The sequence below is a fragment of the Apostichopus japonicus genome, chromosome 8 (genome assembly GCF_037975245.1).
Source record: "Apostichopus japonicus isolate 1M-3 chromosome 8, ASM3797524v1, whole genome shotgun sequence".
Classification (NCBI taxonomy): domain Eukaryota; kingdom Metazoa; phylum Echinodermata; class Holothuroidea; order Aspidochirotida; family Stichopodidae; genus Apostichopus; species Apostichopus japonicus.
In genome coordinates, this window is record NC_092568.1 from 199199 (window position 1) to 215963 (window position 16765).

At 35.6% G+C, this 16765-nt stretch overlaps 1 protein-coding gene across 1 annotated transcript in view; it reads right to left on the reverse strand.

Moving 5' to 3' along the window:
- Window positions 1-16765, reverse strand: part of LOC139972147 (dihydrolipoyllysine-residue succinyltransferase component of 2-oxoglutarate dehydrogenase complex, mitochondrial-like) — a 30563-nt gene that overhangs the window by 9718 nt on the left and 4080 nt on the right. The window contains exons 2-7 of the mRNA XM_071979123.1: window positions 15097-15136; window positions 13299-13341; window positions 11859-11935; window positions 11001-11075; window positions 6929-6984; window positions 562-670 (exon numbers count right to left, since the gene is read on the reverse strand). Of these exons, the coding sequence (XP_071835224.1) occupies window positions 562-670; window positions 6929-6984; window positions 11001-11075; window positions 11859-11935; window positions 13299-13341; window positions 15097-15136 (400 nt within the window). The remainder of the gene's footprint in view (window positions 1-561; window positions 671-6928; window positions 6985-11000; window positions 11076-11858; window positions 11936-13298; window positions 13342-15096; window positions 15137-16765) is intronic.

Consider the following 16765-nt stretch of genomic DNA (forward strand, 5'->3'; position numbering starts at 1 on the left):
AGACTTGCTCTTATCCTTGGGAAATACTCAAGTAGACTATGATAAACACACTACTAGTCACAAAAAGCAGGTAGTAATTACCTTTGCTGATGTAAGAAAAAACAAAACTTAACAGCAAAAGTGTTACAAGTTTCCTGTGCTGGATAATGAGGTTTCACTGGGTTCATGGAAACGAAGAACTAACTACATTGTACTGGTACAAGTACGTAAATGCATGTATCGATATGCACAGTGCGAATATGGTCAGTTTTACATTTTACAAAGAATTCAACCCCCCCCCCCCAACCCTCCACAACCCGTCCAAGGTGGAAAAATTTAGGATATTGTTCCCCGGACAACAGAGGTCAAAGGGATTGCACGAAAAAGCCTTAAGTTATGTTTGAACCACCAGAATGGTATTATTCAAACTTACATGGAGCTTGTCGACATAGAACAAAGTTCTTTCTGATGGTTGAAGAATGCATGGCAGGTTGGGAGTAAAAGTGTCTGACGAGTAAAAATGTAAGACATGCGACACGGAAAGTGATCATTATGGTTGGTGAGTAGTAGAGTTGATGTTACCTGTAATTTCAATCTTGACTAGCTGTTGTCCAGCTATTACTGTTGATCCATCTTCAACCAAAAACTCCACGATGACCCCACTGACCGGTGAAGTGACTGCTATTGACGTCTGAAGATGGACAAAATACAGTAACAGAAACCTTGAATTTCATAGCTGCCGATCTTTCAACTTGACATCGGATTTTCTACCTATCGATAAATTGGCCCCTCAACCGGCACCAACATATCATATTATCTATTACGTTAGTATGAATAATGTTAATTACATTAGCAATTAATTACGTCATTATGAATAGCCTTTTTTCAAGACTCGAAGGATCAACGAAATGTTTAGTCAAAACTGACATTCCCATCAGTCGCAAACTTTTGAAACAATTATAATCAACATATCGTTCTTCTTTTGCAAATTTTGTGAGAAAAAGGCTCATTTTAAGGGAAGGTGATTCAGTTCTGTGGATGCATCTGGCTCAGCAGATATGTCCATACTCTGAACATATTTCAGTAATCTAAAACTAGTAAGTACTGTAACATGCAGCTGTTGTAAAATTATATCTGATAATGTTAAATCACTCTGTTGCTGCTGCGAAGCATCACGCACATACAGATACACAACAACATACTTTCAATATGTATATAACATTATTTCACAACATGTACAGATATCTCAAAACGACCCTGGCAAGCTATATTTGGCAATTCTGGACACATGCATGTATGAAAATATTTTATACATTTTCCCAGGCTTCAAAATTATTCATAACTATAAAAATATACTTGAGAAAGTTTCTCAGAGAAGTAAAACACTTTATTTTTTGTAAATTATTTTTCCCATGTCTTCACATACAGTACATACATACTGCGTACATGTTGACGTACTGGGCATATATTGTTTTAGTACAACATTCCTATTGTGTACAGTGTATGACACCATACATGTGCATGTAAAAGGGGGCTGTTTATCATCCATATAACTGCCTCGGAACCCTGCATGAATGCCTACTGGTTCAAAGCATCGTAAATGTCACACCATTTTAAAATGCTATCTACTGTACAGTATTATAGTATTCTGGACTTATGCAGCAAGACCTGGGAATTTACAGTGTGATACATACACGCTTCATTTGCTGTGAACAGTGATGATCTCATTAGAGCAAAATCAATCATGAAGAACGCAATTTAACCTCTAAAAGATTGAAGTATTGTAAAAAAGTACAGTAATCATGATGAATACATTGCAGGATGTCTGGTGAACTTGCTCGACGTTATAAAATGAGACTAGATAGGGGGAGAAATGTCTGAAGACTTCAGTACTAGAGAAAGATTACTGAATTAATCCTTGAATAGGTTTTATTTTTCTGCGGGTCAAACATGAATATCACTATGCAAACATGTTTTTGGTTCAATAAAATTCTTCCCTTCCCTACTGTACCCTTCTTTTTGCCCCTACAAGATAGTAATGTTTGAAACCTTGAACTACAGAAGTACAGTTAACAATATCTTTACCCGCAGCACTGTACACTTTTACGTGTCAATGTTATGACAACATACTTCATTGACACACTGCAGTATAAAACACAGTATTATGATTTAATATATATATGTTCATTGTATAGTAACATTGTACAGTATGTAACACATGCCTGTATGACTTTTGCATGCCAACTACTGTCCTTGTAGACTATGCTTGATTGGATGCCATCTGGTACGAGAGTTACCGTGCATTACGTAGGTTCATAATTAGAATTCCTTTTGAAAGGAAACAGACTATTCTTTCTGGATTGAAAAATGGAACTGTTTGACCACTTAAAAAATCTTTTATGTACACTTGTCTTTATGAATAAACAGCATTTGCATGACGGGAGAAGACAATTTGTTGAGAGCATGACCAGCTGCATTAACACCTAAAAGAGAAACAAATACTGTACTATTGATATACTACTGTATATATCTATAGCAAAGCATCCTATGTACAGTACTACATTAATGTGTACAGTGGTTGCAACTAGCCATAGGGGGACTGACACTTCGACCTTCAGCAGGAAATGTAACAGTCGCCACCAACCGTTTCCCAAGTTTTTTTAACCCTTCCATGTGGCATACAATCATATTCAAGTGCCCATTTACTTTAAATATGTATTCATAATATTCAAGATAACACTGGTACGGTCTGAACACACAACATACTAGACGGTATTACATTCTCTGAAATGTACCAGCATTTGACGACAAACACAGACAAGTTCAGCTACTGTAACAGACAAAGGGGAGTTAGTAACCAAACCCTGTAGATGTTTTCAATTTGTAAAAGGATTTTTGTACAGATCTACTGTACGCAGGGTTTGGAAGTCACTGCAAGAACTAAAAATCACACAAACATGAAGTACAGCTTCAACTACGTTACAATAAAACTATGAGACCATTGCCAACATTAATTTTTTCCGAGGTCGGTTAAAACCATCAGCGCCATTTGCAAAGGTATTGCTATTGATCGTCTGTATATATTGTTACCTTTAAAAAAATAATGATTGAATGATTGTCTTTGAACTAAAAATGACTGGTTTATGAGCAAATTAGTGCTGCAAACAATAGTATGGGACTATGGGTCAATAATGGGTGCAACCCCCCCCCCAAAAAAAAATGATTGAAGGTCACTGTAAGTTAATTGTTGTTAACTGAAGGCAAATTTGTGAAAGACACTATCCATTCCTTTAAAATGAAGAGCTCTGATAGCAACAAATCTAACTTTTAATTTTTTTTTGGATTATTTATGACTTGCATTCTAAGTTGTTAAGTTGTAGTTTCCCCAACAGGACAAACTTATCATCGATAGGTGTGATTAGAAATGTATTGTTCCAAGGATATGTTTGTGAATCAGTCAACCATTAAGGTACTAGTTTTCAACCGAATAGAAAATACCAGGGTAAGAACCGAAAAACAGAATAGACAGCCCTAGGAATATACTATAGCCAATTAAACCTGAGTGCTCACATGTACTTTATAACTACTCTTTAGATTTACTAAAATTTTATTGATCATTTAGAAGGGTGAAGCAATATACTCAGGCTCTGTTTGTTCACATGCATGCAGCTACTTTATCCACCTGAGCTGCATCTACATAGCAATAGGCCATTAAATACAGAATTGAACCATACAGTACTACATTCACTGCTGAGCCTTATTCTATGCAAAAAGTTACAAGCAGAGTGGATTTTTGGAAGAATATGTTTGCCACAATTCACACAGCACATTATGTACACATTTATAACTTGGTTCCCAGTTTCCCCACACTCTCTTGAAATATTAGTCCATCAGAAACCCCAGCTAGGAAGATAAAAGTGCACATTTATAGGAGACAGGTAAGAGTAGAGAGGGGTATATACAATAAACTCTATGATATATGCTACTGTACATAGAACATGTCTGTACCTGTAACTGTTCAATGGGTAAATTTCAGGGGCAAAATAGAAAATGAGAACATTCCATTTTTATAACTGCTGGTCACATTTTTACCTTCTACAAGACTTTCAATGTGTGGGAGAATTAATGTTAAGATTTTCAACACTTTTCTGTAATTTACCACCCTTTTCTGTACTTAAACACTCTTTTCTGTTTATTTCCATGGGAACCCTGTTTTATAATGCATGCAGTGTAATACAATGTGACACATACACCTACAGTATGATCCCATTCACATTTTGTAATAATAGATACTGTAGTTGACCTCCATCACACCCCAATCTGAACTACTGGAAATTGTTCACTTGAAGATTTCAGAGAATTTATCAAGTCCATAAAAACCACTGTAATAAAATGTACTCCAAACTAATTTTTAAAAGCATTCCCTTCTGTTTAGCATACTACTTACTGGACTGCAAGAAACTCAGATGTTTATGTCAGTGGACTTACTATATGCAGACCTGAGCTATGTAGATTATACTTAACAGGAATAACAAAGGCAGGGATCAAAGACAAAATTATTCAGTAACCTAAAAAGTCTCTAATAATCCATTTTTAAGTTTACCGCTTCCTGTTTGACTGAATAAGCTCGCTTTGAAAATTGGCTCCTAAGGCCTCACCACAACACAAAGTAAGCCGCCATTTATTATGTAAAACGCTTGAAATTCAATATTGATGGTTCCTGCCTTCGTTATTCCTTTAACAGGTTAAGCCAACCGTGATAAAGGAAAGGCTGCCTTAAACTTTCTTGTTCACATTCTGAAATATATGAACACCAGGAGCAGCATCTACAAGCTCATATGAACACAACAGGAAATTACACAGGATAACATGTATGTTCAAATAGGCTACCATAAAGTGCATATCCTAGTAACATAACATAACAACTAAAATTTATATAGCGCTATTCCATCTAGATCATAGCGCTTGTGACACAGACACAAATTAGCATGGAAATAGGTGAGTCTTAAGATTACTACAAAATTGAGAGATATTGTCAGTTTCTCTTATAGTACGAGGGAGATTGTTCCATGACTGTGGACCGGCTACACTGAACGATTTCTGACCCAAGACCTTGTTCGTTCTAGGAACATTCAAGCGGGTTATGTCATGAGTAGAGCGGAGAGTTCTTTGAGGAGTATAAGGTGACAGTAGATTGGATAAATAAACAGGTGCAGTATTGTTCATGGATTTAAAGACAAAAAGACAGAGTTTAAACTGAATCCGTTCCCTTATTGGCAGCCAGTGGAGTTCTTTAAGTGTTGGAGTAATGTGATCTCTCTTGGATATGGAACATACCAACCGGGCAGCATTGTTCTGCAATCTTTGAACTCTGTCCAATTCATGTTCCGTAGCACCAAAAAGAAGAAGATTTCCATAGTCGAGACGAGAGATGACTAAAGCCCTGACGACATGATAGTATTAGTGCTGCATGCTTTAAAACACCAGTGCATGATAGCATGCATCAAGATGGTACCATCAGAAGCAACACAACCGTCAGTGCCAGTCTTTCTTGACGTTGTGAGACTGCATCCTGGCCAGTTATGCTATATGTTGTTTCTCATTCCTAAATGATCTACTGTACATAAGACTTGGTATTAGCAAACCTATATTGAACTCGACTGTGCCATGCGTTTTCCACCCACTAAGAGTTACTAAGAGTATATCACAACAGTCAAGCATTGCCATATATATGCAAAAGTCACAAGTGACCACTCAGCGTGTCAAGTATCTGCCTGATAGTGATAGTCCGGCCACAGCCAGAAATAATAAACAGAGAGTCCACTTCCCAGCATAGTTGTCAAATTTGCAGCCAGGAGAACCTGAAACCATTGTTATAATCTTTGTCCTCTTTTAACCATTGTTTCCTCAATATCTTTTTTCTAGGTTGTGTTGTTTTCTATGTTGTTGGGATCTATGACCTTCTTCCTTTCTTAATTTGATTATTTTTCTCCCATAATTTGCATTGCTCTAAAATTCATTTAAATTTATACTGGAATAAACTGAAACCGAAGTAGGTTAACAACTGCTGATGTTGTGACCTCTGTACAATACAATGTGTACCTATGGACTGTGCTTGTATCCAGGCATTCAAACTCAAATCCCCAGGAAGTAATTGTGTTGAAGGCACTTCTCTCTAAAATACAATGGACAATTGTGAATACTTGGTATCAAGGCCTCCTAATTCAAAACAAAGCAAATTACAGCTGGGGCTCCCATTCCTCTCCATGACTGCTTTTGTCAGTGTGCACTTAACTTGTACCAAACTCACACCTTGTTCTGTATTAACTGCTGTCTTGGTAATTCTCTCCACCTCAAAGCACTCAGTACTGTAACTGCGTACTAGTAAAAGCATTTTAATTTATTCAGACCCAAGCAGTGGAGCATGTAAGTCGAGGGGAAAAAAGGGTCCAGTTGTGAGACCTTTCAAAATTCAAAAGTATTTACTAGTACAAAATATGCCTCGGATGCATTAACTTTGAATTTTTTTCTGGGAGGGGAGGGGGTGGGATCCCCCTCCCCATACAAGGAAGATGCATTCAACATCCCCACAGCGACAACCCTCATTCGAAAAACTTAACATCCGCATAAGGCTTATATGCATGTCCTTAAACCTTCATGCCCATACCAAAATCAGTCCGGGGGGAAATTTCGAATTTGGCATGCACCTACAGCCTCCCAACTTTGACATCCTGTGCACTTCACTAAACCCCAGTACATATCAATTACTGTGGTAAAAAAGCACTGATCCAACTTGTAGAATTCCACAACATAGATACCAAGTTACTGTGAAATTTATATGCTGTTAAGCACTTTCTAATAAAACTGAACCATGAAAGCCCCCCCTGATATCATAATCTTTACAAATTGTATGAAAGATGCAAAACATGAACGCCAAGACAGTACATACCTTATCAGTTTCTATTTCTCCAATAACATCATCTTCAGCTACAGCATCCCCAATGACTGACAAAAGAACGAAAAAAGGAGAAAGATACGTTAATTACATTTTACATTAATTAAATGCAGACTACTCTAGTATGAGATTTGATCAGATGTTTCATCTCGGCTTGAGACTCTGCCACCTAAGTTGAGATATTTTAATATGTTCACTTTTGTTCTGCTCATACTGTATGTCAAAAGTATTTATATTGCAAAACATTCTCAAGAGCAGTATGGGGTCAAAGGTCAAGGTTAAATCAGATAAACAACAGAGTGGGAGGCAACATTCTCTTCTGAAAGCAGCTTTCTGCATTCAGGCAGCAAGTTTATAAAACTCACCTCTGAATGGCATTCAAATTGAAGATACTATTAGCCACCTGAATGTCTATCTTACAATTTTATAATGTTTAGTGAGCAGGTAAATTAAATGTCTGATTTCATCTCATTCTGAAAAATTCACCACCCACATATTTTTTTCGTATTGGCAATGATTACTGTACCTTAGTAATCAACAAGGAAAGCTTTTCAAACATGTTGACATTCAATTATTAATAAATTACAAATGTCTAGTCAATCTACATGTAAGGTATAACATGCTGGTAAGATTTTAGCATCAAAATAACGCTGAGAAATTTAATCAAAGTCGACTCATTAAAAGCTGCTTTGAATCATAGGAATCATAGGAAGAATTTCACAGGCAGCCCTCTTTTTATGTAACCAGTACTGTACCTGTACTCTCATCAACCCATTAATCAAAGCTATTTCCAGAAATTTCTTCTTCACTTCAAATATTCCTAAACAATGATCATACTGTAGAGCTACAGTTGATATTTTATAATTACTTAAAGCCCAAACAGTGTGTACAGTAAAGCCAGTTTAAACAATGTTAGCATCATTCAAATCTAAAGGAGAACGTCAAGTAGTTCTTACATTTTTCAAGTCGGCTTTAAGGTGGTGCAAAAAAAAAAGAAAAAAAGTGAGTGTCCTAGGTTTAATAATTACACCAAAATCTTCCAACAGAAAAACTTGCATATAAATTCCAGTAGAAACTATCACCCTGTGGGAATAATTTTTTTGGCATTGCATTGCAAAATGGTTATGCTGCTGTAATACTGTAGTGTAAAGATGTACAGTGTGTAGCAGTTCTTGTACACAGGAACCGTAGTATATTGTTGAGGGACAAAATTCAGTGCCTTCGAAACTGCTACAAAAACATCATAACCCAATTATTATGGAAAATTAAAACTTGACAGAAAGGTAACATTAAGGTAGGCCTATGGACATCCACTATATTCTGGTGCTAAACAGCTGTTCAGATACCATTCCAACTGAAACTAGATTTGTGTATGATGTAGATTTGCCTGCCGGAAGATGACCGTTGCAACGCATCCGGTTGTTTACAGTAGCTCTTGCTTCTCCAAAAAATTTTCAATCAAAAGGGTCTATTCTATATAACATTGTATTCTACTGTATTTACGTAACCACTATAGTGGCATGCATACTGTACATGCTGTAAGAACAGACCTGTACAAATACAATGTAGTGCTTAGCCTCGACCGACACACAACTCCCTTAACACTACTGTACTTCATCATCAATAGAGCAGAACTAAACACTTCAAACTGCCATGCTTATTAGGAAGAACAAATAGTTCAACTTTATAATTAGGTTCAAGAAAACCTTGAAACCCAAGGTAACTGTAACAGTCAAGATAACCTTGTTCATCATGGAAATCATTAATCTAAATCATAACAACATACTGTAGCAATGTCAAGGTAAACTGTTAACATCTTGAGGAGGTGATTATTGTATTTTAGGATTGAGAGGTTTGTTAACAATAAAGCAAAGTACCAAGAGCACTTTCCATTTGACAGGCTCAATGAGGCCATCACATTGAATTCATCTTGTCAAATGTCTACTCACTTTGAAAGTTTGTTTAAAACTGACTGTGCATTGGCTATTGTTCTGCATTGTACTAATATGATATGCACATTCCGATTCCATTAAGGCAGCCATTTGTGATTCTCACACAATACAAATGATGCACAAATTATGCATTGGGGGTAACAGTGGACGGCAAAGCCTCTGGCAATAGACTGTGCATACATAATTAACTTTACATCAAACAGCTAGCCTTAGGGGATGTACCTAGTCTAGCCTATTTTGCATATAAATAAGATTCAGATGGAAGTGGTTAATTATCATTAACAGGTAAGGTTAATTAGTTATTATAAATTGTACTCTTTTGCTGAGAGAACAAAATACCTCATCACATTCATATTTTATATTACATTAAACTAGTAAGTGAATATTAAGTAGTAAATCAAGTAATAAACTGCATCCAGCTGCTATATACTAAAGCTTGGTAGTTTTGTCAATGTAAACAATACAGTTTATTCGTTACTAGTAATCTTCATATGGAGTATTGATGTTCTTGAGCATCCCAGTAAAACCAATTTTACTTCAAGAAAGATATCTGAATAAACACTTCTAGACTGATTTTCAAGTACTACAACTTCTTTTTTTTTGCCTTTGAAAAGAAAAAAGTTTAAAAATTGAAAGCAAGAATGTTAATGTTTCCAGGATGTTGTGGAAACTATATTCCATACTTCTAAGTACATATGAATGCAGTTGTGTATCTTGGTTAATACCATTTATGTCAGCAGCATTTTTGCTATCAAATCCAAACAGTCTTCTCTCTTGTTTTGTGTACAGCCAGGCTTGTATCCAAGGGGGGGGGGGGGGGCAAAGGGGGCGACCGCCCCCCCTTGAGCATATTTTTTTTGTATGTTTTTATGATATCGCTATTAATTTCAAGCTTAGATGCAATTACAAGGCCTGGGAAGTGCCATTTCCAGAGATCTGGGAGGCAATTTCAGCCAAAATTTCTTGTACACAGATGACATTTCAAATGCTTTGGGTCCGGAAAAAAAAAGTCTGAGCCAAAAAATTCATACACACCAACAACACACTTTGTGTTCAAAATTCTGAGATAGTGATCAAGATCTCTTCACATCTTTTCTCATAACTGTATTTTCCAACTATTGATTGACAGATTCGTTCATGTGCACACCCTTTGACTTATCAGCACTGTTTACTTGAGAGATTCGGAATATTTGAGGTAGGAAGAAAGGTTGACTAACATTGTCTTAGATCAAATAACTTTACAACAGATTCACACCAAAAGTGAAATTTAATGTACACAACCAGTCAAAGGTCAAGAGTGCTCTTCATGCAAAGCATACTTCCCTCTTGAAGGTGTAAATCCTGGGCAAGTTAGAAATGCTCTGAAACTGGCACAACTTTTGAATGGTAAGCTAAGAGGATTTTATATACCAAGGTTGTAATTAAAATAATATAACATGAAGAAGTATCAACATATGTACAAAGATATAGCTTTAATAACCATACTGAAATTCTAGTACAACTAATTCACTAATTGGCGCTATATAAGTCTCATTTATTATTATTATTATTATAATGTTTTCAAGCTTCATTAACATACACATGCTGATTTTTAATATGAATCTGATCGCTTGCAGGTTACACAGATGTTGCCTAAGGCAGAAAGAAGGTTTTCCGATTTAATAAAGGTGGCGAAAATTCAATTCTGCGACCAATTCAGCCGCAGGGTCTGACAGAAAACTGGTCATGTGAACTGTTGTCATGTATACTTCTCTATAATCTATTGTATAAAAGCCTTATTTTTGTTGAAGACCAACTTTGCCATCCAAACAACCTAACTCCAAGTACTTGTTGTTCAATGGGCAACCTGGCAAACTCCTTGTAAATGAGAATTGCAAAGGAAACACTTACCCTCAGAATTAGCTATATATTGGAACTACATACCTATTTTTTTTCAACTGAATTTCTTTGCTTAAATTTCATATCCGTTAAAATGGTTGGTATTTTCCAATTAATCTCTGACCGTTGTTATTGACTATTTAATCTATTTTGGTGCTTTGGCCTGCAGTTTGTTTCCAAATGAGAAAAGTAGAATGAAAAAAGTAGATTAATAAATGAGACATTCTTTCTCTTACCTTTATCCCACCTGACATCTCCTTCTGAAACAGATTCTGCAAAAGGTGGCGTCTCAACTATCTTAATGTTCTCACCTGCAACGGAGAGCCAAGTAAAAACCAATTGTGTTATTAGAGGTACAGTAACACAGATACACACATTACTTCCAAAATTGACAACGACAACGTCAAGTTAGAAAAGCACAGTATGCAATTACATGACTCGTTCAATTTTGGTTTACAGTACAGCAGAGAACATTTGCTTTACAGTACTTCATTAACAAAGAACCGATTAAAATAATCAGTAATTCAGACTGGTAATGTAATTGGTCATTTACTGTCTTTGTTTTTGTCTATATCATAAAAGCAGGAAAATTTTGCCACAAGTAAAGGACATCCTTTTCATTCACATCACTACATTTATATGACATCACAGTCAGTCACAAGAGCATACAACTCTTATTGGGACAGTATCCATTTTTGGAGCTCTCTTTAAATACTGCAAAACTGAGTCAAGCATTTTGGCTTAGCTCAGACTCAGTAAAAAAATATATACATATATTTCTGAGTAAAGAAGGAAGGATAAAATAGTAGCTTCTACATTTAGGAGCCATAGCATGGATTATATCACACTAAGATTCTTATAAAGAGTTTAAAAAAACAGAAATTGTTAATAAGAGACAAAGTTGAATGTTGCATGTGTTGCAAACATTGGCTTTTCAAAGGAGCCCAGGATATTTTCAATGAAATGCTCGTCTTGAAATATTAATCTTATAAGAAGAAGGGAAGAGTTATGGTTTTGCTTTAAAAGACATATATACATGCAATAGTCATAAATAATGAAATCGATAAATTGAGTAAAATTCACAAAATTCTTACATAGTGAGACCGATGTTTGAAAACCTCTATGAGACCCGCCAAGGTCATACCTATTTACAGCACCAAGTGACAGACACCTGACCAAGAGAAATGAGAAAGGACAAATTAATTCACATAAATGGATGACTTGAGGCAGACTTCAAGTGCTGATATATTATGTCAAAGTATAACAAAAAACTGTAAATCTGAGGGCCTGGCTAGAAATGATTTCATGGCTATTTGGATGTTCGTCTTTAATACACACTAATTTAAAGCACACTTTAATGCACACTTTAAAGCACGCTAATTGCATGGAAAGCTCCTATTAAGACAAAATTACTAATGATATCGGTTCCCCTCTGTATCTGTAGGAATAAATCATTAAATCCACCGTTAGGGTTTTATGAATATGTCTAGACTATGTAGAATAGTAAGAATACAATACAAAAAATGGTTTCAGTCAGATTTGTTTAGTCTCTGAAACAATGACTTAACAGTTTGTGTACTAGACTATGAAGTTAGGTCACTTGGATTGATGAGTCAGTCCCCGGTGCTTATAATGATACCCCGGGGGAAAGGTTATTTTGTGACTAATGAAGGAAGAACATACTACTGTAAGTGTCCTATAGCACATTTTGCATGCGATTCCCAACACTGTATTTTCGAGGAACTGATAGTTGAAATTGTCTCGGTTGTTACCATGTAAATTTTATAAGTGGTAGTGTATACCGTATATAAATACAACCTGGTCTGATAGCAACGGTATTTAAGTATCTGACAACATATCAACATTACATTTGTGGCTCCTGTGATGTTTGGATCACAATTTTCGGTATGCTATTAAAGCCACTAAACAGTTTGCAAACACAGTTTCCTCTATAGTAAAGGCTGGCTGTAAAATATCCACAGAGTTCTTGCACAAGCCATTTAGGTAAACCAATCTTATTAATCTCTTTCACAAACTTCCAATAGATGTGACATAGTCAAGAGCACATTCTCTACTTCAGTGTATACTCTAACAGTCTGTTACCCTTACTTACTGTGCCTTCTTTCTACATATACTGTACTGTACAGTATATATATATATATATATATTCTGCAAACGTTGGTAACCCGTAACTCAAATACACTTGTTGATAATTAGTAACAAGACTCAGGCAGAAATTGCACTGTGTATACACAATCTCTTTATCGCCTCCTCCTCAAATGTAATCGATAAGATAAAAACAGCTTAAACCACAAATCATCAATACTACCGTAAACTTGCTTGGATTTGCCTAGCTCTCAGAAGATTGAAACTCAAAGTTAACTGGACTATAAAACTGAGCAATGCAAAGGATCATACTACTGTACATATATGTTCTACAACAGTTTGAAATTGAATGACATCAGTTTAAACTACTATTAATGATATAAAAGGATGAGTTGAATATTCATTAAGAAACAATATATAGTTCTTACCTAACTGGTCTTGAGTACAAACAGATTTTGGCTGCATTTTGAGCTAGAAAAAGAAAGGGGGATAATATGACAAAAAATAAATAAATATGAAATATTTGTAAGAAAAGAAAAGTGTGATGTTGGGTATGACATCTAGCCTCATTCTATATTTAACAAACTTCAACCATTAAACCCTTTGCAGCTTTTTAAATGATAGGCAAGTTTGAAATGATATAGTAGGGGGTTTCCACGTGTTATAACTTTTATTCTCAGCAGAACCTCATAAGCACTGTGCAAGTTAGTGTGATAGGCTACTACTGCCATTATATAAATAGTTTTAACAAATGTTTTTCAACATTACAGAAGTTACTTCTTACATTGTGTTTGACCATGGTGCATTGTTCGTAGGTCTCAATATGCAATGTTTACAACTTTGATTGTGCAAAAAGTTTTCTTGGATACTTGCAAAGAATATATGCAAGGGCAAAACAGGTGTCAGCTGGTACTGTATGTTCTCTTTGAATTATGTTGTTTTCAATTGTTCAATAAATTGGCTGGTGAAAGTTACTTTAAGGCACGACGAAGACTGCTATGTACGTAACGTCGTTAAGTTGCCTGACTGGTCTGTTTACAGATCATTATCGGTAAATATTTTTCAGAACGTGCATCTTGTTTCTTTGACCAGCAGATCAGGCACATTGACCACTGGCTATTGATCGAAACTGTGGCTAAAGAAATGCGGTTTTTAGAACAGATTAATCAATCATCGCAAGTACCAAGAAGTGGCTTTGTCGTGCAAAGGAAATAAATGTTCGATATTGGTTTGTCGTTATCAGCAATAAAACTAAATTTACCGATAGTGATATGCCGCTGATATTGCAAATATCTATATCATAAAGAAATGGGTTTCTTAGACCAGAACAGATTAATAAATCATCGCAAGTTACAAGAAGTGGCTTTGTTGTGAAAATAAAATGTTCAATATCGGTTTGCAGTTATTGGCAATGAGGCTAAATTTTACCAATACGGATATGCCAGTGATATTGCAAATTTATATCGGCCGATACCGACATTGCAAATGATTATCTGCACAACACTAGAACTAACATACGGTTTTACTACTCATAACTAGCACATTTTAGCACAATGTTACAATCTACAGTATGTCTAGTTGTCAACCAATCAGACAGCTTCTCTGAGGTATTTTCAATCAAGTCCGCTACACTGAGTGTAAGCTTTGAGTGTTCATAAAATCGCATCCAAGTCTCTGAAATGGAATACACTGGACCTGTAATTATTGAAGACGAGGTCTTCTTAAACATATTTTCACAACTACTGTAGCTCATGGGTGGAGATGTACAGTAATACAGCTCTATACCAAATCATTGGAGATCTGTACACACGACAAATCACGCACACAAGGACCCAGAGCCATTTCTATGGCACTATTAGGAGCTGTGTACATACATAGAGATATGCAGCCCTGATAGCAACGATATCTTGTACTGTATATGACAGTGTCCTCTTCAGAAACACTGAAACCCCTACTTGACTGTTTTCCTTCACTTTATGCTGGCTTATTTTGCATACCTAAACAGCACTACCATTAACATTAGACATGTGCATGCAAAGTTCAGTACCAAGTATCAAGATGGATGCTTTTAAGTTCAAACTTAAACAAACTGATTCCAATCTTCAGATGCTAGAAAAGAAGAAAGGCCTACTTCTGACATACAGTACTGTATATAATGAGTTCATTGAATTTCAATTCCAGTAGAACAACCAAATTATGCAAAAATGAATGAAAAGTGATTTTTACCTTGAAGACTCCTGATCTTGCTTAAAGGCCTTTGGTTCTGCTGTAAAAGATCAAAGAACAAAACTTTGTATTAATTAGTGCAAACTACAGTAGTCATGACATACTGTATCTGTCAGTACTAAGTAACCCTTCATGTCAAAGTAAGTAGCATTGCATGCTAAGGGAATAATTTAATACTCAAATTTTTTAAAGCAGTTTTGAAGGCTCTGAACATTCCTTTACAAAATACTACTGTTACTGTGTACAAAAACTGCTATAAAACTATGCACTTGTATAGCAATTTGAACAGCATTTTGCCCAATTTGTATAGCAATTTACCCAACTTGCAGCATTTTGCAATGCGATACAGGATAAATTATTCCCTGATGCTACTGTATTCCTTAGACTTTGTTGATAAAATTAAATAATCCAACCACCAAGTTTCATTAAAGGAATATTTCAGAAAGAAAAATGTGTTCTTTATCCAAAATAATGTTGTTACTAGCATGTTGCAACTTGCATACAGTATTGTGGAAATTGTACATGCCGAGAACATTGATAAATTAACACAAATTTCAAGGATACTTTAAATAAAAAACAATTTAATTGAAAAGTAAAGCTTCTTGAAAGACATCTACCATAACGACGACACAGGTCACCTAAAGTTTTATCTGGTTTACCTGGTAACTATACTTTTACATTTTATACAACCATACCTAGACCCATGAACAATACTGTATATTGAGATTGAAATTTGTTTGCTTACACATAGTGTCACATTGCCTCCCACCAGGATTATCCCTTTTAATGGAAATAATTCAAATAAGGTACTTAATATTCTGTAGATCTATCTAGACTTTGCAAAAAGTATGTTGCACAGTCAAGTCTAGCCTAACAGTGCTGCAATTTGACCCAATCCAAAAATGTGTTTATATGTTATAGTTAATGATTAGTTCTGTTATTAGTCAAGCATCTATAGATAACATCACACCCCACCATAGTTTTGTTAGGATGGGGGTTCCCATCTTCCCCCATAACTAGTAATGAGTGATGCATGTGTCAACTACAGTAGGATGGACTACTAGAGCAATGGGCATGATGCCTGTGTGGACCAAATATATATGATGCTAAAAATTGCAATTTGGGTTCCGACCATCTCATTTACTCCTATTAAACGTAGTGAAAACTTCTCTTATAAGTAAAAATCAGAGGTACCAGCTTTGATGGTGGAAGAAAAGTACTTTGATAAGTTTAATCATTTTGGAATGTTATTTAACTTTCTAATTCATTTTTTCTGGCTATAATGTTACACTGTTACCAATGAAAGTTAAGAATGCATCATAATGTTCAGTCACATGGGCTTTTGCTATTTGATACCAGATAAATTCTTCTCTGCAATATTACCATCAATCCACAATATTTGCAGGAATGACCACTTGCAATTTTCATGTGGAATGAAAGGATATTATTCCATTAAATTTATATTTCAATATTATTATACTAGTATATATATATAACTAGAGCACCAATGGTGCAGAGCTCATACCTTTTCGAGCTCAAAAATGTAGGGCCCACAAAACTTTATGGCCCACCAAATTTCGGCCATTTTTCAGATTCCACCAGTTTTGGGCCCATGAGGCCAAACATTTTAGGTTCAAAGACAAATTTATACCCCTAGCTCAAAACGGCG